The sequence below is a fragment of the Streptopelia decaocto genome (assembly GCF_964273445.1).
Source record: "Streptopelia decaocto genome assembly, chromosome: 1".
Lineage (NCBI taxonomy): Eukaryota > Metazoa > Chordata > Aves > Columbiformes > Columbidae > Streptopelia > Streptopelia decaocto.
The window spans coordinates 197,059,269-197,085,789 of NC_138663.1; the positions used below are offsets into that span (position 1 = coordinate 197,059,269).

At 42.5% G+C, this 26,521-nt stretch overlaps 1 protein-coding gene across 1 annotated transcript; it reads left to right on the plus strand.

Annotated features, from left to right (window-relative positions):
* Positions 1-4,734: 4,734 nt before the first annotated feature.
* On the plus strand, positions 4,735-25,203 carry TMEM123 (transmembrane protein 123). The gene is made up of 6 exons (XM_082063572.1): positions 4,735-5,987; positions 12,144-12,200; positions 14,269-14,334; positions 18,645-18,830; positions 20,266-20,419; positions 22,994-25,203. Exons 1-6 carry the CDS (start codon positions 5,912-5,914, stop codon positions 23,016-23,018), a joined length of 564 nt encoding a protein of 187 aa, XP_081919698.1. The 5' UTR covers positions 4,735-5,911; the 3' UTR covers positions 23,019-25,203.
* The last annotated feature ends 1,318 nt before the right edge of the window (positions 25,204-26,521 follow it).

A 26,521-nucleotide genomic window follows, 5' to 3' on the forward strand; every position in this document is an offset into this window, starting at 1 on the left:
ACAGAGGGATCTGAACCAGCTGGATCATTGGGCTGAGGCCAGCTGTCTGAGGTTTAACAAGGCCAAGTGCCAGGTCCTGCACTTGGGTCACAACAACCCCAGGCAAGAGTGGCTGGAAAGTGCCTGGCAGAGAGGGATCTGGGGGTGTTGACTGACAGCAGCTGAACATGAGCCAGCAGTGTGCCCAGGTGGCCAAAAAGGCCAACAGCATCCTGGCTTTTATCAGGAATAGTGTGGCGAGTAGGACCAGGGCAGTGATTATTCACACTGTACTCAGTGCCGATGAGGCCCCACCTTGAATCCTGCGTTCAGTTTTGGGCCCCTCATCACAAGAAGGACATTGAGGTGCTGGAAAGAGTGCAGAGCAGGGTGATGAAGCTGGTGAGGGGCCTGGAGCACAAGTCTGATGAGGAGCAGCTGAGGGAACTGGGGCTGTTCAGCCTGGAGAAAAGGAGGCTGAGGGGAGACCTTATCACTGTCTACAACTACCTGAAAGGAGGTTGTAGCATGGAAAGCGTTGGTCTCTTCTGCCAAGTGGCAAGTGATAGGACAAGAGGAAATGTCCTCAAGTTGTGCCAGGGGAGGTTTAGATTTGATTTAGGTAAAAAGTCTGCATGGAAAGGGTTGTCAGGCTTTGGAACAGGCTGCCCAGGGAAGTGGTGGAGTCACCATCCCTAGAGGTGTTTAAAAGATGTATAGATTATGTTCTTAGGGACATGGTTTAGTGCCAGAGTTAGGTTATGGTTGGACTTGATGATCTTAAGGGTCTCTTCCAATCAAAATGATTCTATGATTCTACAGTTCTAATATACCAGACTGCGGTGGGGTTCATATCTATTGCTATGAGCTCCCTCTCTTTCTCTCTGCATAGACATACAAGTCTGAATCAAATCACAGGAGCCAGCTGGGGTCAGCCTTCATTGAAACTAGGACAGACGTGTCCAAGTGCTACCTGCCAAATGCTGGAGGAAGCAACATTGTCCATGCCAAATATATAAATATCCCTGTCTAGGACAGTGTAAAATGGACAGACAACTTCACCAAGGGCTGTGCCATTAAGGTCCTGTAATGGATTTTGTCAGAAGAGTTGTTTCTTTATCCCATCAAACTGGCCAGGCTCCAAAATCACTTCTGGATCACTGAAATTCACCTGAAGTTCCAGTTAGGTTATTTTGGTTTTTGGCTTGTTTTGTTTGCTTGATTTTATTTTTTCCTAGTTTACACCATTACGAACAATTTAGTGTCACTTCTGTAAGGCAGCTGTATGGCACTCAGCCAACAACCTCCTCTTTTTGTCACAGCACAACAGCAAGACATTAGCCGTCTCACTGAGCATCCTAAACTCCCACTCACTAAAGTACCTGTGCACTTTCACTGGAAACTGAGTAGTCAAAAAGTCCGCTACACTTAATTCACTTAATTTTCATGAAGCGCCTTCATGTGTGTGGAAAAACTGCTGTATAAAAGGAAAGCATTCTATTTTTACAATTTAAATTACCCATTCAAATCAGGTCAATTATGACTGGAAGTTTTTTTTTACTTCTGATAACCACTACACTATGTGAGAAGCAGGTAGTTGTTGCAGTCAGTTTCGTATTCATCAAGTGCAAGGCAACAGGGAAAGGCAGCTAAGGACTAGGCAGGTACGCTTCCCATGTTCCTGACCATACATAGCCCAGACTCCTGAGCACACTCCATAGCAGGCCTGATCTTCCACTAGGTCCCTGGCTGAACAGGTGCTCTCCTCAGGACCTGCATACGAAACCGTGTGCCAGGCACAGCAGCCGCAGAAATACACCACTATGGAGTTAGAGTACAGAATTCACTATAGGAGTTAGTCTCGTACAGCTTATAGAACAGAAAAGTCATCAGGAGGTTCACACAGAGAGTACAATACAGTGATAAAAAATATGGTGCATGGATTGGAAAATTTAAAGCTGTTCAGGAATAGAAAGTTCATAGAGTTAAAAGCTTTTCAAACAACAGATCTTTCTGACTGAAATACTTGAATTATGGTGGATTTTCATTCAGTTATTCACTTCTGGGCCAAAGAAATGCCAGTATTCATTCACAGGGTGCTGTTGCTTAACAAAAATACGGCTAATCCTGGTAGTGCCAACATAATTTAAAACTTAATTCCTTACTCTTTAAAAAGTATGCATGTAGAAATACAAACAAATGCAGATTTGCTAATGTGCCTGATGAAGTAGATTGCCAGTTTGGTGAACCTTGGTTCTTATCTGTCCTTCTACAGAGCTCAAGTGTTAACTTTGCATTGCGAAGAAGCATGAATTAAAGCTACCCTTGCCAGTATTTCAGCAAAACATGTTGCATGTCCCTGTCTTTTTCTGATGAGAAATACTTTGCTGTTAGCTAACAGTGTTGCTTTAACTCTGATGTCTAAGAATATAAAAATGACATGACTTGTAAAGCAAGGTGTCATCTATAATTTTTGGTATAAGACATGCTGAGTGGATCGAGAGAGGTCCTCCTTCCCCTCTACTCTGCCCTGGTGAGACCCCATCTGGAATATTGTGTCCAGTTCTGGGCCCCTCAGTTCAAGAAGGACAGGGAACTGCTGAAGAGGGTCCAGCGTAGGGCAGCGAAGATGATTAAGGGAGTGGAGCATCTCCCGTGTGAGGAAAGGCTGAGGGAGCTGGGGCTCTTTAGTTTGGAGAAGAGGAGACTGAGGGGTGACCTTATTAATGTTTATAAATATATAAAGGGTGAGTGCCATGAGGATGGAGCCAGGCTCTTCTTGGTGGCAAACAATGATAGGACAAGGGGTAATGGGATCAAACTGGAACACAAGAGGTTCCACTTAAATTTGAGAAAAAACTTCTTCTCAGTGAGGGTGACAGAGCACTGGAACAGGCTGCCCAGGGAGGTTGTGGAGTCTCCTTCTCTGGAGACATTCAAAACCCGCCTGGACATGTTCCTGTGCGACCTCACCCAAGCGTTCCTGCTCCAGCAGGGGGATTGGACTGGATGATCTTTTGAGGTCCCTTCCAATCCCAAACATACTGGGATACTGTGATAAAAACTTTTTTCAAGTTGGATCCATACATGGCAGACAACAAGCTAGGTACAGGCAGGAATGGCTGTTCTGGGTGTAACCTAAATTAACGTGCCTAAGACACCTTAAGAGAGGAAGACAGCTGATAAAGTATGTCCACTAGAAGGGATCACAGCTTACAGAAGTGAACATCTGTGGAACAATGGGTTAATAGTTGATGAGCTGTATGGAAAACTACAGCGGTCATAGAACTTTCACTGAGTAAATACTGAGTCTGTTTTCAATACAGAGTGCAATTGGTATTTCTGTTTCCCAGGGTTGCCTTTACAGGTCCTTCCTGAGGATCAGGTTCCACATGTGAATAAAGAGAAGTTTTCTTATTCCAGTTGGGTGTTTCTGTTTTTTGTTGATCATCTTTGTGAGTTAACCCTGCCCTGGAGCTGTTGAATAAGACATCTCCTTGTTTCCACTGGGTGTTTCTGTTGTTTATTGGTCATCCTTGGGAATTAACTCTGCTCTGGAGCTGTTTCGGAGCCACTTCTCACTGTTCCCAGCTGGACTTCCTGCATCAGGCTCACCACCTTGACTTGTCTGAGACTGCTGGCGGACTCTGCCACCATCACCACTTCATGCTGCTCAGGTCCTGGGGGACTGTGCCCCGGTGGGCGAGCTCCTGTGGTCACCCTCAGCACCCAGCTCATCTGCACTGTGGAGCAGCTACATTCTTGCTGCTCCCATACAAAATAGGTAAAAAAAGAAGAAAAAAAAAAAACTCTCCAAACTTATTTTTCTGTAGAAATCCATACAGGAAATAATTAATTACATCATATATCAAAAGAAGATGATAACTTTCATTAAATTTTCCCAGATTGTTTCCTTCTCAGCATACAAACAACTCCCAGCCACCTCCAGACACATTGCCAGAAATTCTCCTCCCACAGAACTAGAAACAACAAATGGAACAAGATCTCAGCAAAGCAATCAACACAAGACCTTACAACACTGTTCCCTTTACGCAGTATAAGAGCCTGTACTATTTTGCAACACGTCTCAATTCCTACTAACTCATTACTTCTACGGGAGTTACATAGCTAATGCCCACAAGTCTTTGTCTTCTCCTTGTTCCATGTAACTTAACTACTCTTTTCCTGCAGATACACAAGTTGAGCAATGTTAAATAGGCTATTCCAAAATAAATTGCTTTCAGTCTGTTCTAAGCCTGATGTTCACTGAAGTTGTGCAAAAGCTGAAGGACTTACATAATTAATATCTTTATCTTCTAAATACATGTTAGCTTAATAAAAAATATTCTTTCTCCCTATAAGCTTTGCCTCTATAACCAAATGGAGGCCCTTATACTTAGTAACATATGGATTATTAGTATTTCTAAGCTTCACGGGACTTAGGCTTGCTGCAGATATTACTCCCACTGCCATCAAGAAAGAAAAGCTTTGAAGGATCATATCAGAAAATTCACAGGAAAAAGATGCACGTTGCTTTTCAGGTACCTTAGTTATAAGAACTACACAAGAAACAACACAGAACAAAGGCATAAGAAAATGTCAGAAGTATAACACAAGAACCTAATTTCAGAAAATGCAAACTATGGGGCCTAATTAGGCTAGAACAACAACAAAATCTTTATTCAGCATTTTAGTTTATCACTCGCTTGCTGAGACTTACAGAGCAAATGCGTGTAAACGGATAATTCTGTCATGAGGGAAGGGAACCAGGTTTCACACAGTACCCAAGCACAGTCTCCCAGGCTGCCCATGCGTGCCTGGGCCAGCCATGTTCCCTCTGGCTCAGACGCATCGCTTGATGTGGAAACATCAGTGCCCTGCAGCAACTTAAATGCAGTGATACAGGTTACATATTCTGCTGTGGCTTTGATGAGGATCCCACAGTTATCCACATTACAAGTATTTTTCTCTAATTTATTAGAAAGGAGTACTTATTTTCCGTTCCTTTGATAAATAATTTTCTAGTTGCTTTCATGCTTAAGAAAATATTAATAAATTCCCTTTGAAAAATAATTTTCAAACATCAACTTTATACCAGAAGTACCCAAGAAAAATGTGAAAGACTTGAACACGGTTGTTACCTTTCACTTTTCCCTAGTAGCTTTGTAGTTTATTTCACAATTAACGACATATAAAACTCTTCTAAGCGCACAGGGAAATTTCAGAATACCTCTACAGCGTTAGCTCTGGTGATTTAGCATAAAACACAACCAGACTGTATGATAATCAGCAACACTTAAGCAGAAAGTGAACATCACGATAGTTAAGAGCCTCCAGCATCATGTAACACAGACGTGCAGGGCGAGCTGCAGTCACAGGCAGCGCACCGGTAACCCGGCGTTGTTCAGGTGTTAACGAGGGGGATAATCCCGCGCTGTCGAGGCTCTGGTGGGAGATATTAAAAAGCTCTTCGGGAAACGTGCTGTCTCACACTAATGACCATGAGCGTTGTTTGCGGGCAGCGCTCCCGGGGCTCGGTCCCGTCTCCGCGGGTGCTCATGAACCCACCGGGGCGCCACTCGGGCACCACCCCCGTCGGCGCGTCGTGAAGCGCGGACTTCTCTGCTTACCGGTCCCTCCGCACGGACACCGCGACACGGTGCTGCCTGGCCTGCTGCAACACCGCCGGGAGAGAGGGGACCCCGGAGGGACACGCCGCGGACGACCACACCGAGACCCGGTCGCGGGTGCCCGGGCGGGCCCCGGCGTGCGCTGAGGGGGCGGTGCCGCGGGGCGGGGATCACGGTTGCGCCCGTAGGCGGGACCGGCAGCGGCCGCCTCCGTGCAGGACGCGCCCCTGTCCCGCCCCGCCGCGCCGGCCCGGGCAGCAGCGCCGAGCGTGTGCTCCGTGCCCGGCGGCTCCTGCGCGGCCATGCGGCTCCTCTCCGGCGCTCCCTGCGCGCTGCAGGCGGCAGCGCTGCTGCTACTGCTGTTCGTCCCCGACTCCCGTGAGTAGCGGCCGCGGGGGGACGGGCGGGCTGGACGGGCACAGCGGGCGGCGGCGCTGCCGCTGCTCCTCTCCGCCGGCACGGGGACCGCAGGCGGTCGGTCCGCTGGCTGCTGCGGCATCCCCGCCGGGCGGACCCGGGACTCGCCGTGGGGCTGGGAGCGGGGTCGGAGGTGCGGGCTGCGCCCTCGCTGCCCCGCCGGATGCCTCTTCGCTCGGGTTTCCAGCTGCGAGGAAGTTGGGAGGTTCGTTGGGTTTCTTTCTTTCCCTCTTTGAAACAAGAGCTGAGGTTGCGCCGTGCACATGGCCGGTTTCTCTAGAGCGGACCTGAGAAGCTTAATATTCAGGATGTTTTTGACGTAGAAACAATAATACTTGGAAAAAGAAAGTTTTGGAGTGTGCATGTGAATGCTTGCACACAACGGAGGGGTGCACAGACACGCCCCGCGGCCGCCCCGCGCACCCCGAAGTTCACCCGTGGCCCCTGTGCCGTGTCCCAGCGGTGCGGGCCCGCAGATGTGCCCCGAGCCCCCCGAGTGTCGCAGAGCGGGGACCGGCCCCGTCGGTGTCCGGACGAGCAGGTCACGGAGAAGCCGGGGAAGCCACGGGACCCCAGACAGGGTCAGACTGGATGGAAATGCTTTCCTTACCTTTCTTGATGCCGTTCTCCGAGGCGTGCTGTAATTGTGGCGTGTGGCTTTTAATAGCTTTGGGGTCATCGTGGTTTTGCTGTTGGGACAGATGGCGTGTTTTGTCACAGTTCTGTCAGGGATTTGCAGCAATGCCTCTTTCTAGTGACTGATACACAGCCTCCTGTTTTCTTGTGCTTTAACTCATGATAGTAGAAGAGCAGATTGCGGGGATAGTCATCAACATGCACTCAAATAAAATGAGAAATACAAAAGTCTCAGATGCCAGAGTTGCCTTTTCAGAAGAGCGAACTGACCCATACAACACCCCGCAATTTTCCAAAGTAAAGAAGCCAAAAGACAGGTACCAAAATTAATCTGTCATGAATAACATTGAGGAATATCAGTCAATGTTAATACAGTGTTAATATGCTATTGTTTAATCTGGTGAAACTATAATATACATTGATACCAAAAAAAAAAAAAAAAGTAAAATTAGGGATGTAAACAGCTTTATAATTGCCCTTCCAAAAAACACAAGCTTTTTCTGAAGAAGTTTACATATAACCTGTTTACTGCTTTATGGCCTCCATTTTACAACAATAGGCTGCCATTTCACTTGATATAAGATTGGCCTGATCTGTCTTTTATCGTGCTACTTCCTGAGTGTACATGCTGGTTTAACTCAGTCTCCAGTCAGCGCTGCCTCCTGGGGCAGGCATGATCTCATCTAACTTTTGACAGTCAAATATAGATCTTGCTTTATATATGAATTTATTGTCTAGACCCCATTTATAATATGTTGAGAGCAGTTCTGCCCTTTTAAGGCTCAGTCTAATGTATCTGTTGAAGTACCTTTTTTTTTTCTGCCCGCTTACTCGGAAACTTCCAGAAACTACTATTGAGATTTGTGTTGGTTTCAGCAAAAGTTTGTGGTTCACTAATGAACACTACAGGAGAAAGTGTGAAACACATCAAATACAATGATTTGCAAAAAGGGAAAGTGGCAGTAGCTTTGTCCTCACTCCAGCCATGATTTTGGGGCAGGCTGGTTATTTCAATATAATGCTGTTCTTTTACTCTGCTGGAGAATTAGTTTCTATGTGTTGGTCAAATCAGTGGCAGAAACATCACCAAAATGTTATTGTTTAGGAAAACTCCAGTGTAAAATCCATCTGCCTTCCTGATACCCAAGTGAGTAAGGAGAATCCATGGTCCCTGGCAGGATGCTGCTCCCAGCCCTTCCTGCTCTGTTAAGATAGCTACCAGCGTCTGCCAGGAGCTCACCTGGCTGTAAACTACTCACAGTACAAAAAGTGAGCATCAACAGCAGTCTCCAGACCTGAAAATGGGCATGGTGTTCTGATTTCAGTGTATCTCCTTCTCTTAGATTCTTGGATGATGGCAAAAGGTGTAGTATATTTTCAATCTCCAGTTGACAAGGATTGGGCAACGAAGATGATTAAGGGAGTGGAGCATCTCCCTTATGAGGAAGGGCTGAGGGAGCTGGGGCTCTTTAGCTTGGAGAAGAGGAGACTTGAGGGGTGATCTCATTAATGTTTACAGATATAAAAAGGGTGAGTGTCAGGAGGATGGAGCCAGGCTCTTCTTGGTGACAACCAATGATAGGACAAGGGCTAATGGGTTCAAACTGGAACACAAAAGGTTCCACTTAAATTTGAGAAGAAAATTCTTCTCAGTGAGGGTGACAGAACACTGGAACAGGCTGCCCAGGGAGGTTGTGGAGTCTCCTACTCTGGAGACATTCAAAACCCGCCTGGACGCCTTCCTGTGTAACCTCATCTGGGTGTTCCTGCTCCGGCAGGGGGATTGGACTGGATGATCTTTCGAGGTCCCTTCCAATCCCTAACGTTCTGTGAGTCTGTGAAAATCAGTTACTTGGGTCCATGTTATTTCCTTAAGCATATATGCAACAGTGGTTATGCTTTCCTTTGCAAGATTGTGAGGTAATTTCACAATACTAAGGCATGAGGACCTGTCCGAAAGGTTGCTGAGATAATCCTGCCTGACCTCTGTCAGGATGAAGCAATAGCCTTCTCGGTAGCTCAAGAATGTCACTTGAAAAATAGGCCCCCAAATGAATCATTGTACCAAAGGGAAAAGAAATATAATGTTTATAGATAGCAGGGGTTTGAATTTATAGTTTGTCAAAATTGCCTGGCAAATATTACAAAATGTTTGGGATCAGGCGGTTGTTTTTGTTTTAATTTTCCAGAATTTGAGTTTCATGCATTTCAACTGAGAAGAACTAGTATCCTGATGGTGGAGACTATCTAGGGAATGGTTATATTCATGTTGCTTCTCTAACATCTCTGTTGTAACTATTCCAGCACCTCAACTGTCAGCTCAGTTGGGTTGCTTAGAGGTTACTGTTCTGATGGACTGTGCATTGTCAGTGCATCTGTATTTTTTGCTTTTTAAACCAGCAAAAGTGGAATGGGGACATAAAACTCTCCTGCTTTCCTGCTATGCCTCAAACTTGAAAGGAGAAGATGCCAGACATAATTTTTATATAACTTTTGAAATGTCCCCGAAATGGATGTGTAAATGTGAGTTTATGTACCAACATCTTTCTGCAGCATAAGGTTTAGTTAGACTAGGCATAAAACCTCTGAGTCCTTAGTTCATCTTATACATGATTGTGGGAGTGGGCAGGTTGACCTTTGTCACACACAGGGAACTGAATGAGCAGTGCCAATCACCCGTATATCGTTCTTCTACCAGACTTCTTCTACAGAGAATAGTAATTTGGTGCATGCCTGAGCTGGAGACTACAGATTCCTAATGTTAAGGTTCATGGGTCTTATCCACTGTGTTGATTTTTGCAACATCTGGCAAAATCAGGTCCATTTAAAAATCTGATCCTATTCGTTTTCAACAAGTAGCAGAGCTACCCCCGTCACCTACCCTGCATCTACTTCTGTATTTAGCACAAACACTGATACTCACCTCCTGTGGCTGAACGGCACTTCTGGAAGCAGAATTCCAGCTATAAAGCTGGAGGAACTGGCCTGATTTTGCCGTTTTGAAAGTTTGCTTATCCGAATTGTCTCCAACTCATGACTTCTTACACACTGTAGCAACAAAACCGCGAGAGGCCCCGGAAGCGCAGGGGGTACCGGGCGGCGCCGTGGTGTTCCGCAGGATGCTCAGCTGCCTCCAGCCACCCACCAGCCACAGGCAGCGCTGGTTTTAGCTGCATCCGCACCTGACCTTAAGCAGGGGAAAACAGAGTCAGCTGAAAAAATGTTGTTGATCCCCTTTCCCTGCCCTTTACCAGTATTTGGTTCTTCAGTGCATTGTTTTGAGTTGGGTATTTCCTTGGTTGAGTTCTGTATCGTCATGAAAAATGAAGGTGGAGACACTTCCCCCCACATCACCTTCTCTGGGTCACAGCGGGAACAAGCATCGGCGCAGAGTTTGTCCACTCAAAACTTTTAGGCCCAACACTGCAACTAATCCCATGGCCCAAGTTGCTTTACCTCTGCTGTTGCACCGACCCTTCCACGCTGCAGCTGGCTGCTGCTCCCCCCTTGCTGCCTGCACGTGTGTCCCTTGCATAGCTGCTCTCTGGGGAACCCCTGAACCCCTCCCCGTTTGCTTTGGGCCAGTTTCACTGTGCGGTCCGTGGTCTCGAATGAGAGTCTCATCGCTGCATAAAAACACCTGCTGCTTTTCCCTTTGGCTTAAGCCAGGAGTCCCTCCTGCTTCCCTGACTGAAGTATCTTGCTGTCCCTGCAGTGATCCACGTGCCTTCAGATCCACAGCTGCAGGCTGATGTTTGGGATCAGGCGGTTGTTTTTGTTTTAATTTTCCAGAATTTGAGTTTCATGCATTTCAACTGAGAAGAACAAGTATCCTGATGGTGGAGACTATCTAGGGAATGGTTATATTCATGTTGCTTCTCTAACATCTCTGTTGTAACTATTCCAGCACCTCAACTGTCAGCTCAGTTTGAGAACAGATTGAGAATAGTATCATTTTAAGCTTTTCTTTTTCTCACCTGCCCCATTCCCATGTGGCTTACATTTATGAAGTACCCCATATTAGGATGTATTTGTATTTTGGAGCCACTGCTTGTGATCTAAATTAAGAAACTTATCAATGTTTGGGGTTTTGGGGATCTTTTTTGAGGGGGGGGAAATAAACTTGTACCTTTTAAGCTGGATGAGGTCCTTGACATCTTCGAAGACGTGCAGCCCAAGCTCATCTGAACTAGGACTAATAGAGTCCTGTCTTTCGTTCCACCTCTGGTTCCTGCCTCTTTCTTTCGTCTCATCCCACAGGGAGTCCTTTCTGCTGGTTGAGGCAGCAAAAACATCATGTGCTGTTGGGGAAGAGGGTAATGAAAGTTTTCCTTTGGCTTTGCTTCCTCAACTGCATCATTGTTAAATGTGGGGGGACTAGCTCTGGTGTCGACCACTCTCTGCAGGATTGGGTCCTTCCTGGGGAAGCTTGGTTTAGCTGTTTCCCATCCTCCTTTTTTGTTTGTTTTCCCTCCATTTCCTAATAAAACAGTCTTAACATATATCGCCTGCTGCCCTCAATCTTGATATTGCAGGGGTAAGATACAGTGAGTGGTTTTGTCATTTGTATTTGGAAACTTTACCATTCAGAGATCTTCACTAAGGTTTTGTAACTACTAGGAAAATACCCTATTTCTGTTACACTTAGTTCAGGTTACTCACTTGCCTTTAGCAGAATATTGTCACAAGTGACAAAGTACAAGTTACAAAACTAAACTGTCCTTGGCAAAGGCAGATTCCACAACTGACCCTTTTGCATGTATGTGAATGCCAGACTGTTCAGTCTGTGTGGTTTATCTTTGCATTTTACTACTTTTTTGTAGGCCAGGCCTGAGGACAGAGTATTCAGGCCTCAATTAGTCTTTAAGATGTGATGATTATTTAGCAGTGGTGTGATCCTTTTCTGTCCCACTCCCCACCTGCCAAATGCTCACTGGATGCATTAACATGCTCATAGTTCCAAACTGAGCAATGTATCTTCTCAGTGCAGCTTATTGCCTTAACCATGCTGTCCATGCAGGGGCAGAATAAGTGCTCATCTGCCCTCAAGGGCCTGGCAGACTTCAGAGGAAAATATTTATGTGAGAAGTTCTTTTCTTTCTGCTGTACATGGTGCAGGTCATATGTTACTACTGAAGGAAGGTGCCTGATTTTCTGCGTCTTTTTTTCAGTCTTCTTCATCTCAAGGAAGAAGAGAACTTGGGAAGTGATGATGGGGAAGATAAAACTGAGGATGGGACGGAGTTCCAGTTCATTTGATAGTTGGGTAGTGCAAACGTCATTTTTAATGTGCTAAGAGCAGGCTGTTGTGGCCCTGTGCTTTTATATCATCATTATACCTAACTCCTGTCCATGGTAGTTCAGTCATTTAGATGCCCAAAGCAAGTGACAGATGCTGCACTAATTTATTTTTTTTTGCTTCTTAGTAATCAAGCACCTAAAACTATCTTATTCTTCTTGTTTTTTATGTGGGAAATGAAGAGACAGACAACTCCAGCAGTCCTGCACCCTTTACTATGACTCCAGGCCTAAAGCAAGGTAATACTCTTGGCATTTCTGTTGCTGTTCCTCAGTAGCATTGAGAAAAGTAATATGTATTATTGTATGCCTTACAATCTCTAATAGTTTGCTCTTTGTTTTATTTTATTGAATTGTGAACAGCTGTAGGGCAGGAGGTACTCTGAAATATCTAGAAATTCCTGACAACATGAATTTACAGTTACAAAGAGAACCACCAGCTCAATAAGTCTGCTAGACTAAAATTCAGTGCTCTTGAGAAAAAGGCAAGGCACTTTTAAATTTGATTTTTAGTGTCAAAATGGATTCTAGGTCCACCACGCTTCAGCGCATTGCTAAAGTACATGTTTATTTCATGATATAATCCCATTTTGACTGTGTTAATCTATATACCTTTAAGCATGTGCCATGCCTGGAGTCCTTTTTGACCTATACTACTTCACTCATATAATTTGCTGTTGTCCAACAAGTGGGATGTATAGCTAGTACTCTCCTCACTGGCTCACTCTGTCTTGTGTTGGTTGCATCACTGACTCACACCCAAATTCCAGGCAGTGTACGTGGCTTCTTCTCACCTGTATGAGCATGCAGTCCATGCCAAGATGTGTTCCCAGGGCTGCAGATACGAGCACTCAGAACTTGGGGGAAACCCGGAGCTGTGTTCTGGTTACAGTGTTGGGCCAGTGTGGGAAAGGTTTAGCCCCAGGCATATCTATGGCTTACACTGGTATCAAAGTCAACTTATCCAAGAATGAATGTGTTTGTAATTGTACAATCACAGGCTGTTTCTCAAAGGCAATTAAATCTGCCACTTAATATCGCAGGTATGTCAGTGTAAGGGTTGTGCGTGCAGTACTCAATGGTGGGGCTAGTTTGCTATGACTATACCAAGGAAAAGGCAAAGTAATTCCCTTTGTAATTTTTTTTTTTTTTTCTCCCTTTTTGGTAGATAGTATGAAGGTGTAAATTTGTTACCTTTGTTCTTAAATTAGGGCTCGCTTGTAACATGTAGGCAATTGCAAAGAAGGTTGGCAAAACTGTTCTAGACTAGACTTTTCCACTGGTAAGAACAGCAGATCTGTTCAAAGAAAATAAGCCTACTCCTTGATTCTGGTAGCTGTGTTGCTGTTCTTGTTATCTCTGAGGTTATGCGCTTTGTTTTCAAGCCATGCTGAAAAGTGATAGAGCTGCTGCAAGGCGCATAGCCCTAGCAATGTGGGAGGATGCTGTGAAAGATCAGTTACTTCTGAGAAAAGAATGATCACAGAATGGGCATAGAGAACAGTGCAGAATGAAGGGAGGGAAGTATGTTGGTTTCCAGGAACCAGAGTTACTGAACAGCCCAGGAGATCTTTGACAGGAGGAAAAGACCATTAACCTGTAAGAAACATTGGGGAGCGATGCAGCAGTGAGGACAGAAGTGAGAGCGGGAGGGTGCTTGAGAAGCTAAAAGTAACAAGAGAGCTGGAAAAGAAAGTGAAAGAAAGGAGGGAAGGACATTAAGACTGAAACGTAGTTTCTAGTTTAAGTCTTTGGAAACAGGTGCATTCTTAGGACCCTTTTGTGTAGAGAGAGCACAAGCCCACAGAAGGATGTTTCATGGGGTATTGGTCTACTTGACATGACTACAGTATGTTCCAGGCATGAGCCCAGTTTGCAACACAGGCAGCAAAATTAAAGATTGAGGGATAGGAAATGGAACTGAAATAGACAAATAAAAGCTAGAAAGAACCCACCCAGCGCTAAGTCGGCCAAGAAGGTCAGTGACAGTATGGCTGATACAGCAACTGAAATATAAGGGTGACATAGAGGTAGAAGATAGCAAAAAAAGATGTAAAGAATTCAGACTCAGACCATTTGGGCACTGCTGTGCTTACAGTCTGTGTTCTTGCTGCACTGAGATCTGGAAGCATTTTGCAGAGCCGTAAAACCATCTGCTTTGGGATGGAATACTCTCTGTTCTATTCTCACCTTTAGCCTGAAAACATAGATACTCTGAGGAGAGTATTGTGTTGTGGGTACTATAATTGTAGTATGTTAACATGAAAATGAATAATATTTCTTTTCCTGTTTTCTTTTTTCCACTAAGAAAATAGCACTTCATCTGCTTCTACTGTTACATCATCCACACAATCTACGACAACATCTACAGCAGGTATGTATCTGCTCCAAACCTACCCCAGATCATACCAAATTCTAAATTAATATCCATCAAAAGTGGATATTTGAGAGAGGCATTATAATTTTAGTCCGGGAGGCAACATGTAAAACAACTCTGAAATGAAGCTATACTTTTTTTAAAAGTAGCATGCTTCATCAGTAGAAGCAATAACATTTACTGTGCCATTGAAAAGCAGGAATAAAACTTGAAGGGAGAATTGAAATAAGCTGGTCTTTTTAGTGTTCTTTGTTTGTCTCTAAGCAAACTTATTCCATTTTCATGGAGTAAAGGTTTATAGGTTGTTGTGCAAACAATGCATCTCTCCTTAATGTTATTTCACAGTAAACAGATTTAGGGCATAATGAAGTCCTGGGTGCTTGAGTTTCAAGAGTGAGACTCTGCTTCCTTTTAGATAAGAATCATGGCACCTTATACCATAGAAAATAGTCCTTATAGAGCTTATGGCACAAAAGAGTGGCGTTCAAGCAAGACACGACTGGCAGATCTGGGACAATCTGTTGCGGGTACTCTTGCATTGTTCTAGCACTATTGTCTTTCCTTCACAACTTGGAAGAAGAACTGTAGGTAAGAATGATTTCCCAAGGTAGCACTGTTGCAGTTGCGATGCTCCAACAGAAGTAACATGTTTACAAAACACAGCTTTGTAGAAAGAAGAAATAGCTGTATTAGACCAACTGGTAGAGTTTGAAAGCAGCTATTTAACCTGGGACAGAAACAAACAGTTTGTCCGCTTGGATTTGCAGTGCTTGAACCATTGGCTATGTCCATGTGAGATAATTTTTAAAAAGAAATTTAAAAAATATTTTCTGGAAGAACTTGTGCAGCCATATTTCACCACATCCATAAAGACTGGGTAAGAATTAATGTCATGCAGTTGTTCAGTCTGCGATGGACAGATAGAGGGTTGTACCTGAGAGAAGAAAAGCTGGTTCCATCCATCAACTGTGTCCCTTATGTGCTGAGAGCCAAGTGAAAGCAGGGCAGAGAGATTGTTCCCACCTTAAGATATTTTGTATATTTGTGGAGTTTTATGCTGATCATAAGGTCCCAGCTATGTTGTTCCATTTCCAGTGCAACTCTCGCTTTGTGTCTCTGTAATCTACCATGCTCAGAAGTTGCTTGTTATTCATTTAAGAATAAAATACTCAGCAGGAAAAAAAAAAAAAAAAAATCATTGTAAAGAGGCTGTAAAGCTGCCTTTGGTGCAGCTTCTCATTCCATTGCTTGCAATGTACCAGTTTAAGCATGTCTAACCTGGAAAGTGGAGAGGTTTTTGTAATCCCCGTGTTGCCTTAGGGCCTTTGCGGGGTTTTAAGCACAGGTGTTTCTCCAGCCCTGCCCATGGTCTGAGCCTTGCAGAGGTCTGAGCCCTTTGCTGTTAGGCACAGCACCAGCCTAACACGCAGCTCTGCTGTGCTTCACACAGTTTATTATTTACATCCTTTTCTTTTTTCCTTTTTTTTTTTCTTCCCCTGTTAGAAACTTCTTAGATTTTAATACAATATTTGTCCATTTTGATTATCTGTCTCAGCTTCTTCAGAATAGTGTAAGTGTACTTAATATTCCTTTAAGTCTCTGCCTTTTTTTGTTTTCTTTTCTTAGAAGCTTTTCATGGCAGAAGCAAAAGTCTGTTTCATTAAGCCATTTTCCATGCAAAGGAGAGTATTTATTTATTTTAGGAAGAACATTCAATAATAATTATTTTGTATGTTAGTAGGGTGCTTACGCAATTTCAGTTGTTGTAATTTGATTGGTGGATATAGCATAGCTATTTAATGTTTAAACGCACATAGCATACAAAATAAAATTCGTGTTTCTTTTAAAAATAAAACATCATAAATCTGAACTGTATTACTGCCATGCATCCCTTTTAAATAATAAAAATTAACCCAGACAGTTTGGGTTTGTTTAGCATAATGCCTGAGAAGCCCAGCTGGTCTTTTAGGGGGAAAGTAATTAGGCAAATAAAAGGTAAAAGGACAGATGTTGCCAGCAACTGTTCTTTCATCTTAACTCTGTTGGTAAAATAGTACAGGTAAGATTTTTCACAGACACAGCAGAACAGATTGGCGCCCATCTGCTGTCAGCCTCCCGTATTCTCCAGCTGCCTCAGCCTCCCACTGATGGGTTGAAATGACCGATGCTAAATACATCATGAAAGATAAATCTGTAGGACATTAACCAGATTTGACTCCTAATATTACATCACCAAGTGCTGTAATCTTGATAAAGTAAGAAAAAAGGATCACTAGTAGGAAAGAGAGGGGGAAAACTAATGTGCAGGTTTGCTGAAATTCCTCATGGTGGCTGCTCGGATATTTTTTGTGCTGACTCAGGTTTTCTGTAGGTTAATGTAATGCACATGGAATAACTGCCATCTTTGTGTAACATTGTTTAATAATTTTACACATGGAACAATTAGCCATTATATTGCTCAGAAACACAAGCCAGTTTGACACTCAGAAATCATGGCTAAAAACCAACCAAACAAAAAACCCCATAGAAAACTCACTGGCTGGCATTTGCGTTAGATTTGTCTTTCTTCTGGTATCTTTTATATTAGGAATGCAGTTACCAGGTGTGGTCTCATGTCACATAACTGTAGATGGTTTCCATATAGACATTTCCTACAATGAGGAAACATTTGATATTTATAGATCATTGTGCCTTTGGGGAGTTTACCTGTCAGTATTAAAATGTGCCCTGAATTTTATCTGATGTATTTTACACATGCTTCATAGAGGAACTGAATTTCCTAGTTGTAACAAGGTAAGTACATTAATATAGTACTCCAACTGTTCCATCTCAATGAATGCTCATTTCAAAGTGTTTCCGAGGGTTACGGCACAATACAATTATAACATCAAAGAACAGGAAACTAAATAACATTTACTATGGGGACTGTATTGGGCTGTTTCAGTAGTTTTAAATGTCTCTTTAAAGTATTGTCTAAGGCAGTTCCTTTTGGGATGCTTACATTGTTGTATTGTTGGGTTTTTAAGGTTTTTGTTGTTAACACTTGTATGGGAAGCAATGATACTTAAGTCTTAGCAAAGACACCATTCTGTGTGTAGCTACTCACATTTTTAACCCACTTACAGGAAGTTTATTTTATAGAAGCATTTTACATGCTGTATAAAAGAAGCAGGAATTGAATATCAGGTTTTCTGTGGAATTAAAATGAAACTACCTATTCTTCAGTTGTTCTAGTTTTAGACAATTTTCAAGAAAACATTAGACAGTTGAATGTCCATAATGAAAAGCTTTTGTGGTATTTAATATGAACCCACCTTGTGGGAGGGTCTAGAAATAATACAGAAGTAGACAGCTGCAAAGGGAGATCTTTTTCTCCCTGAAATTCCTTCATACATAAAAGATATTTGCCTCACCTTGTCTTAGAGAAATGTGTCGCTGCATGACAGGCTGCTTTCTTGTTAGTTCCTTCTTGCAAAAATAAGTAATTATTTTTAAGATCATTCTAGCTGGCTGCCTTGTAAGGTTCTAAGGGTTTTGCTATAAATATCAATCTCTATTATTCTTGAATTTTGCTTCATGGTATTTTTATTCTGAACAGTTCATTAATGCTTTCTGAGGAGGGAAGGGGAAGTGTTAAGTAAAAGCAGAGTAAAAGTTAAAGATATTAGGTGTCAATTAAACTTGTGAAACAGCATTCCAGTCTTTGTTTTAACCTTGGCAAGACAGCTCACCACTAAATGATACAAGCCAGTAGACAGACTTAGTTGAACTTCTATCACGTGGAAAACTTTTTGAACCTTAATTTTAACATATGTACAGAATTCTCTCTGTTAAGTTTAACATACAAGCAACCTTAGTAAAGCATTGAAAAGCAAATTAAAGATTAAATCATTACTAAAATGGGGAGGGCATTTTCATGCAAAATCTGTTATTATCAGAAAAGCCTGGTTATCTGACAAGTTGTGTGCTTCAAACGGAAAGTCACTCTTGATCCAGAATTTTATCACATTTTAAAATACTGTAAGTTAGGCGTGATTCTATGCTCCTTCTAAAAATTATTAGATATTATCCAGGTTTTCTGTATAGCCTTTTATTAAAACCATTCCTGATTATGAGCCCCAGACATCAGAAGTTGAGCCTTTCTGAAGGAAATGCATCATAGGAGAAGGATCTGTGTGCAAGTGGCATTTTCATTGTTACTCTGTCATTCTGTTTGGGCATGATAAATGGTATCTCATTCAGTGAGTATACAGTTTATTATTTTTATGTTCTTTTTCTGTGTGATATCACAAATAAATATTTCGCAGCTGTGTCCACCAGTACTACTCATCTGACCAGTCCCAGCCAGCCCACCAACACCACTACGCCTGTCACGACTCAGCCCACCAAAACAAGCCAGACAACAAGATCCACCACAGCTTCCTCAGTCACATCATCACAGCGCAATATTACAGTGGTGACCACTTCCAAGACTTCTTTCACTTCCGTTACAGGTGAGTTCACCTTTCAAGAAGGTTATAAAGGCTTGTATAGGTGGTGACATGTGTCGTACGATTGTAGAATTGTTAGTTTTACAGTAGTACGGTAGTACAACAAAGAAAGAAGATGTCTGCGTACTGAAACTAAAGTAAGGTGGGGTTTTATTATTAAGTTGGCTACAATAATGTTGCTCTGAGTGCTCTGCTGACTTCACTTAACCTGAGAGACCTGGCATATTTAGGACAAAAAAAAAAGCAAGTTGTCTGAACCAGCAGCCACCAGCAAGGAAATCAGCAATGTCAGGAGAAAGCCACACTATTGAATACAGCTTCTGTATTTGTTCAGCTCTCCTTCTGCAGCTGAACTTGAGCTCATCTCCACTTTTTGACAGCTGACCCGTAGCTCAGAATATGTCTACTGGCTTCACAGAACGACTGAGTTCTGTTAACTACATTTGTAGCAATGTAATTAATTTTATCACTAATGGAGGATAGAATATGGCTATGAATGAGTCACACTTTATGTAACAGTTGTCAAATACAGTTTGACAGTACCCTTTAATACAAAACCAGCAAGTGCAGAATTCAGTATGTCTTTGTGGTTAGCTGCTTGTTGACACCACTTCATGCTTGCACTTGTAAACGTATCCGGGTTGCTCACATGTCAGTGAAGTAGGTGAACCTGTCATCAGCAGAACTTTTAGTTGACCACATAACACTCCCTGTGGCAAGTACAAACAGAGATGGGCACAGAGATGGGTCTTTTGGTGGGAGCTTATAGCAGATAAAACCAGTTTTCACAGGGAAACTGCTCTGGCTTATTTGAGGTCATGTTATCTCTGACGGTCTTTGTGTTGGGCTGCAGAGCTGTTCTCAGCTTGGAGGGTGAGGGTACAATGCCATGAGACAAAGTAAAGCAATTCAACAGCTCTTCATCACCAAAAGTATTTTACTCCTGCCACGTAACTATACTGACTGACCTGGTGGTTGCTGGACTCCTGTGCAGGATGACTCTGTGCTCATCTCGCCAAAAACCACCTCCTTTTTGGCTGGATTACTTTCATGCCAGCTTAGTGAGTTAAATTGGATCATGGAGGGTATGAAAAACACTAGAACTGGCCTAAGAAGGGCAGGAGCTGCATGTGTGGAAGGAGGGGAGAGCCAGGGGAAAAGGTGGGGGAAAGAGGGAGCTGGGGAGGAGAAGGGACAGTCAGTCTTTCAGAGGCAGCGAGCAGCTGGATCAGCTGCTCCTGCGCCGCCAGAATCTGGCACCTAAGAGTGGAGCTCTAGGTTTCAGTGTGCTTGGCCGACATCTTCTGAGCTGATCTATGTTAAATTTGCCCAGCTGTGTCTTTAGATGACATGTCAATGGGGAGGGCAGGATAAAGGCGAGTCCCTCAGAACACAATTTTGCGAGCTCTATAAAAAGTGCCTTTTGTTTTCTTTTCAGCCACATCAAAATCTGAGGCTGTCATAACCAAAACCTCCAGGTTCGATCTGGGCAGTTTTGTAGGTGGCATTGTGCTGACACTTGGACTCCTAGTTATTCTCTACTTCGGATGCAAAACCTATCACTCCAGAAGAGGCATTCAGTACAGAACCATGTAAGTTCCCAAGGGATTGTCTCTTGACAGTGTATTATTTTCTTGAGGGAAGCAAGGACAAACAAAACAAGGAGAATGAACTCTGATATATACATTTGTTTAATGTGCATTATATTATTAAGAGATTTAACTGTGATATTTTGTCTTTCACCACTTTAGCTATTCCTTATTATGGCTGTCTTCTGTGTGGGCTTTTCTCTGATATATTATATAAAATTATTGTGTTTTTTTTAAAGGATCATTGTCCTTTAGCTATTCCGTGAATAGCTAATGTTTCCTTGAAAACATTTCCTTGAAATGTTTGCTGCAATTTGCAAAAATTCTGTTTTTTCCTGGCACTTTCTCCTAGGCTCTGTTTGGTTATTCACTGTTTGGCATTTTCCTCCCCTTTGCCATTAATTTTTTTGTAGTAGCTCTATTTTCCATTACCTATATGATGTCTTGCTGGAACTCTGTTAACATGTCTCTTTTGTATCACCTTTTATGTACCTTCAAGTCTAGTTTGAGCAGCCAGTTTTAAATCCAGATTTCTAATATTCCACATTCTTAAGTCAGCACTATTGAATTGATTCATTTATTTCTTGTCAGAGAAAACATTCAAAGGCAAAATGGCCATGATTCACATTTTTTAAAGCACAGTGTTTGACTGGTGTCAATCTATGAACTCAGACTTTTGCCCTACCTTGCAATTTGGGCAGGCCAACTGGCTGAGTTCTAATATTTAATTTTCTGCATTATCTTGTCTCAACTCCGGAAACGTGTCTATAAAATTGTATGTGCTTAACCTGCTATAAGTACCTCTCACAAGTCCAGGAAATGAGAAGTAGAATTCATTTAACCAAATGCTGGCATCTGCATCTGAACTACTCATCTCATTCATATTACCTTGAAGTAGGGTAAATCTGTCAGAAGAATGAGCCTATCCGTGCATTTTTATATTCACTGTGAGGGCAGCTAAGAATCCTAGATAAAGAAGTCTGTGCTGTGGATATCACAGTATCACACAGTATGTTTGGGATTGGAAGGGACCTCAAAAGATCATCTAGTCCAATCCCCCTGCTGGAGCAGGAACGCCTGGGTGAGGTCGCACAGGAACATGTCCAGGCGGGTTTTGAATGTCTCCAGAGAAGGAGACTCCACAACCTCCCTGGGCAGCCTGTTCCAGTGTCTGTCACCCTTACTGAGAAGAAGTTTTTTCTCAAATTTAAGTGGAACCTCTTGTGTTCCAGCTTGATCCCATTACCCCTTGTCCTATTATTGTTTGCCACCGAGAAGAGCCTGGCTCCATCCTCATGGCACTCACTCTTTATATATTTATAAACATTAATAAGGTCCCCCCTTAGTCTCCTCTTCTCCAAACTAAAGAGACCCAGCTCCCTCAGCCTTTCCTCATAAGGGAGATGCTCCACTCCCTTAATCATCTTCGTTGCCCTACGCTGGACCCTCTCCAGCAGTTCCCTGTCCTTCTTGAACTGAGGGGCCCAGAACTGGACACAATATTCCAGATGTGGTCTCACCAGGGCAGAGTAGAGCGGAAGGAGAACCTCTCTCAACCTACTAACCACCCCCCTTGTACAGGTACACCCCCCTTGAAAGGTACAGGCTGGTTCCCACCTCAGGTTACTTGTTTACTCTGTGTACACCAGTGACCTTGGAGCTGCTGGTATTTTCCCTGTGGAGTGTAGGTGCTGTACAGTAAATACAAGCCTATTGAGAGTAAAGTTGCTTTTCTTCATTATAATTTTAAGACCCTTTAGAAGTTTTCTGTGGACTTCAGACTGTCTGTAGACTACCAGTTCAAAAACACTGATTGAAACAGATTCTTTGCCACCAGCTTCTTCCGGGCAACTGATCTCCGTCCTTTATGATATTGGACTGGGGGACAGAAGGTACTAAGTCCAGTCTGGTCTTGGGTATGGTTCTTCTTGGTGGAGCTACTCTTTTCCTCTCGTTTGCAGCATTCATTTCTTTCATTCCATATCATCCATCTCAGTTGTGGAGCTTCATAGAATCATAGAATGATTCTAAGCTTGTTTTAAGTGAGCTGATGTTCTTAGACTTGTTGGAATGTTAGTGTTTGGCATTGTGTTTTCTCTCTGACTCCTGCTTGCTGTTAATGGAATTCAACCAGTCCCTGCTTGCACATGTTTACTCACAGTAGTGTCTGAATGGATATTCTAGAATTCAGGTCAACAGTATCTTTAAAACAAAGGAAACCTGTTGCTGAGCTTGTAAACTGGCTTTGATTCACTGTAACTACTGGATATAGGTAAGATAGATAGGATAAAAATGCCTAAGCAATAGCCGATCTAAAAATATGTACTTGAATGAAATGTGAAAGCCAAAAGGTTAATAAGGCTGGTGAGGCTGGAGGAGTGTTGACAAAATGAAATTGTTCTGCTAACTTCAGGCTCAGCTGAGAGGACTGCAATTCCCAGTTCAATGTGCCCTTACCCTGCCCAGCAAGATGGATTTGGTTCACAAAATAACCTTCTCGGCAGCAGCTGGGTGGCTGTTTGTCATGTCGACTGTTGCTTGTACTGCAGAACATTAATGACTGTGTTTCTGTTACAGTGATGAACATGATGCTATCATTTAAAGAGACTTCAGAGAAGACAGTGTTGGAAATGCATCCTATCGCAACTGTTGTAACTTCTGAAAGAATTCCTTTCATAAAGATGATCACAGTCTCTAAACCTGTCTTGGGTATGATGCTGCAAAATGTTGAGAAGCTCTTTAAACATCCTGGGTTTTTTTGCATTGGCTTTCATAAGAAGAGGAACCCAGCACTTTGTAGAGACAGTATTTTCTTTTTTCCAGTATTTGTAACCAAATTTAAAGAAATACACCTATTGAGTCATTTTAAGGTACACACAGAAGTCTCTGAAATAACTGATTACTAGCACGGTGGGTAGCATCATTGCAAGTCTAAGTTCAATTATTTCTCACATATTGCATAAATCCATTGTGTTCCATAATGGACATAGTAGGTTAAACAGGATGTTTTTGAGACCAGGCATAGGTTTTTTCAAGTAATTTTTTCCCTAATATTTTGTATTAAATTGTATTTATTTTGAAATTTGCTGTGAACTTTAGTTTAGAAATTTTGGATTTTGAACCATTCAGTTAATTTTATTAGGCTGTAAAGGGACATGGTTTGCTAACTGTATAGAAGGTGATAATGAGCAGTTTTAACTTCAGTCATTAGCTCACCAGTGACCTGCACAGACTTCCCTAAACAGGCTGTACCATGAGATGAGCTGCATGAACAGACAGGAGATACCCATCCACAACCCTCTTCTATAAATGGGTCCTTACAAGAAAACAGACTATGCGATCCATAGTTGCTTTTTTCTAGCATGTCCTTATGAAGCATGTGAATTGAATGTGTCATCATAAATGTGATAAGATAGGAACATTGCTTCTAAAAATTGGCTGTTAAAGTTGAATGTAGCAATCACTTCACTCTTAGTTTTTATTACCATGAAGCTGTATGCAATGTTTTAGCAGCATTTAATAAACATTGAAAATTACATAGAGAAGTGGAAAATTTGCAAGACAGCATTTTAGAAGAACATAGTCTGCATTTTTGCAGCTATTTTCAGAATTGGTACTGCTGGACATGTATACAGAGGTCTGGTCAAAAGCCCACTGGAGGCAAAAGGGCATCTCTCAGAAGGCCTTTTGATTAAACTGAAAGAGGGTAGATTTAGATTAGATATAAGGAAGAAATTCTTCCCCATGAGGGTGGTAAAACACTGGAACAGGCTGCCCAGAGAAGTTGTGGATGCCCTGAAGCGTTCAAGGCCAGGCTGGATGGGGCTTTGGGCAGCCTGGTCTAGTGGAAGGTGTCCCTGCCCATGGCAGAGGGGTTGGAACTTTAAGGTCCCATCCAACAAAAACAAGTTCATGATTAAAGCCCAAATACACTGGGGGTCCTGTGCAAGATGGTTGATGCTGCTCCCATATCACTTCTGCGTTTACACTGAGGTAAACCTGCTGACTTCTGTAGATGGGCTCCTGATTTACACTGGTGCAAGGAAAACTATAGCAAGGATCAAGGTCAAGAAATACAGGCCCATATCTTCTTACATCACTGAACAGTCATTCAGTCCTGCTCACGCTCCACTTGTAGACCTCTCCATGGTGAAGAGGGTCGAGGTGGTGGGACTTGACCGTCTTGGTTGCTGCTGGCATGATTCTGTCACTCAGGGCACACACAGGAGGTGGAGACAGCTGAGGAAGGTCACAATGGGAACTACATGTAGGGCAGGTCTGTCAGGGCCGGGGAGCAATGCATCGGGGTAATGACTGCAGCTCTGGCATGGGTTCATTGTTTTGTTGAGCAATAGTTTGTTCTGCCATGCAATGTTAAAATGCCCACGTGGATGTTTTTTCATTTTTCACGTGGAGCAGTAAAACTGTTGTGTCTGAGGCACAGCCGACTCCAGCAAACCATGGCAAACGCACAGTCCTTAATAGCACCAGCCATGCACCTGAAATGGGGTAGCAGGGCTGTTTTGGTTTTGCTAAGACTGAGGTACAGGGGGGAGGCGTGATTTGAAGTAACTTTTGTGATTCTTCTTAAATGCATTGTTTTGTAGAAAACCTCTGGTTTTGACTTGAAGACTTTGGAAACAATACTTTCATAGAATTGCAATTCCTTACTTTGTTAATTCCTTACTTCCTTAATTTCTAAGACAGTTAAGTGCAACTCAATTATTGGGATTGTCTCACCTCTGTTGTACAGATGAATAAATAAAATTCAATCTTTGGAGTTACTATATTAATTTCAGATGGATTTTTATTTTATTAGGTTTCGTAATTCCCTCAACCCTTTCACACATTCATAACCATTGAATAAAAGGTGTTTGCTATATCTGCTTTTCAATGCTAGAATACCAGACCTAGTGCATTTGTAATCAGTTGTAATGTATTTTCTAATGTCGTTACTACCATAAAGCAACATTATGTGCTTAAGTTTTCGGAGATGTCAGTGCAAACCTGACCTCCTTTCAGGTGTTTGGATACTAGAAAAAGTGAGGTGTAATTGATAAATTGTACCTTTACCTTTACATTTGCTTTCCAACAGTAAGTGAAAATCCCAGCTTTAAGTTACACGTATATGAAGAGGGATGAACATGACAGCTTTTCAGTGTATCGTACCACTACTAAATACATATTTAGGCTTCATTCCTGGAGGTCACTGTACAGTATTGGAACAAGCAGTGAACCTGAATTTAGCCATGTTCTGCACATGAAGAGGAGTTGGCTATATTAAAAACTGAAATAGTAATTTAGTGTTCAAAAATTAACTAACAACTGGCATTTCTAGTTTCTGTAAGGAAAGAGTATTTGAGAGTTTGCCACAGGAATCTACCCAATTTTATACCAATATGAGGCATAAAGCTGAAGTAGGAGCAAAAGACAGAAACAGGTCTTTTGTCTCATAGACTGAATTCTGGGGAATAGAATGTAGAATAGAAGAGTTGGAAAGGACCTACAATGCTCATCTAGTCCAACTGCCTGACTGACAGGCATTGTCCAAGTGCCTGTTAACAGGCTTGTGGCACTGACCACCTTTCTAAGCAGCCTGTTGCAGCATTTGACCACCCTCTCTGTAAAGAGGTGCTTCCTAAATATAATCCTTTCCTTATAAATGTCTCTTCCCACTCACTTATTTGGTTACCAGTTATTCTAAATTCAGTCATAATTTTATGATCTGTTTATATTCACTGTATGCAATAAATTTTTAGCATAAATATCTCCTTCCCTCCTATAGGTATGCTTATGCAACAGTCATTCAGCTGTTCCTTGACTGAATTTATTAACATTATAAAGATGATTCAACTGTTTATAGCTCACCCACTCAACAGGACTGCATATATTTTCTTACTCTTACTGTTGGCTGAGCAATGCAGTCCATAGTTTTGTCTTGCTTAGGAACCCCTCTGGTGACACATCACAGAACTGCATTTATAGCATCATGTTTTAAGCCCATCATCAACATTTGAGTGATTACAGCTCTTTCACACAACCCCTATACTTAATATTAATCCACAAAATCAATGGGTTTGTGCTTCATATTAAAATTTATTTCAT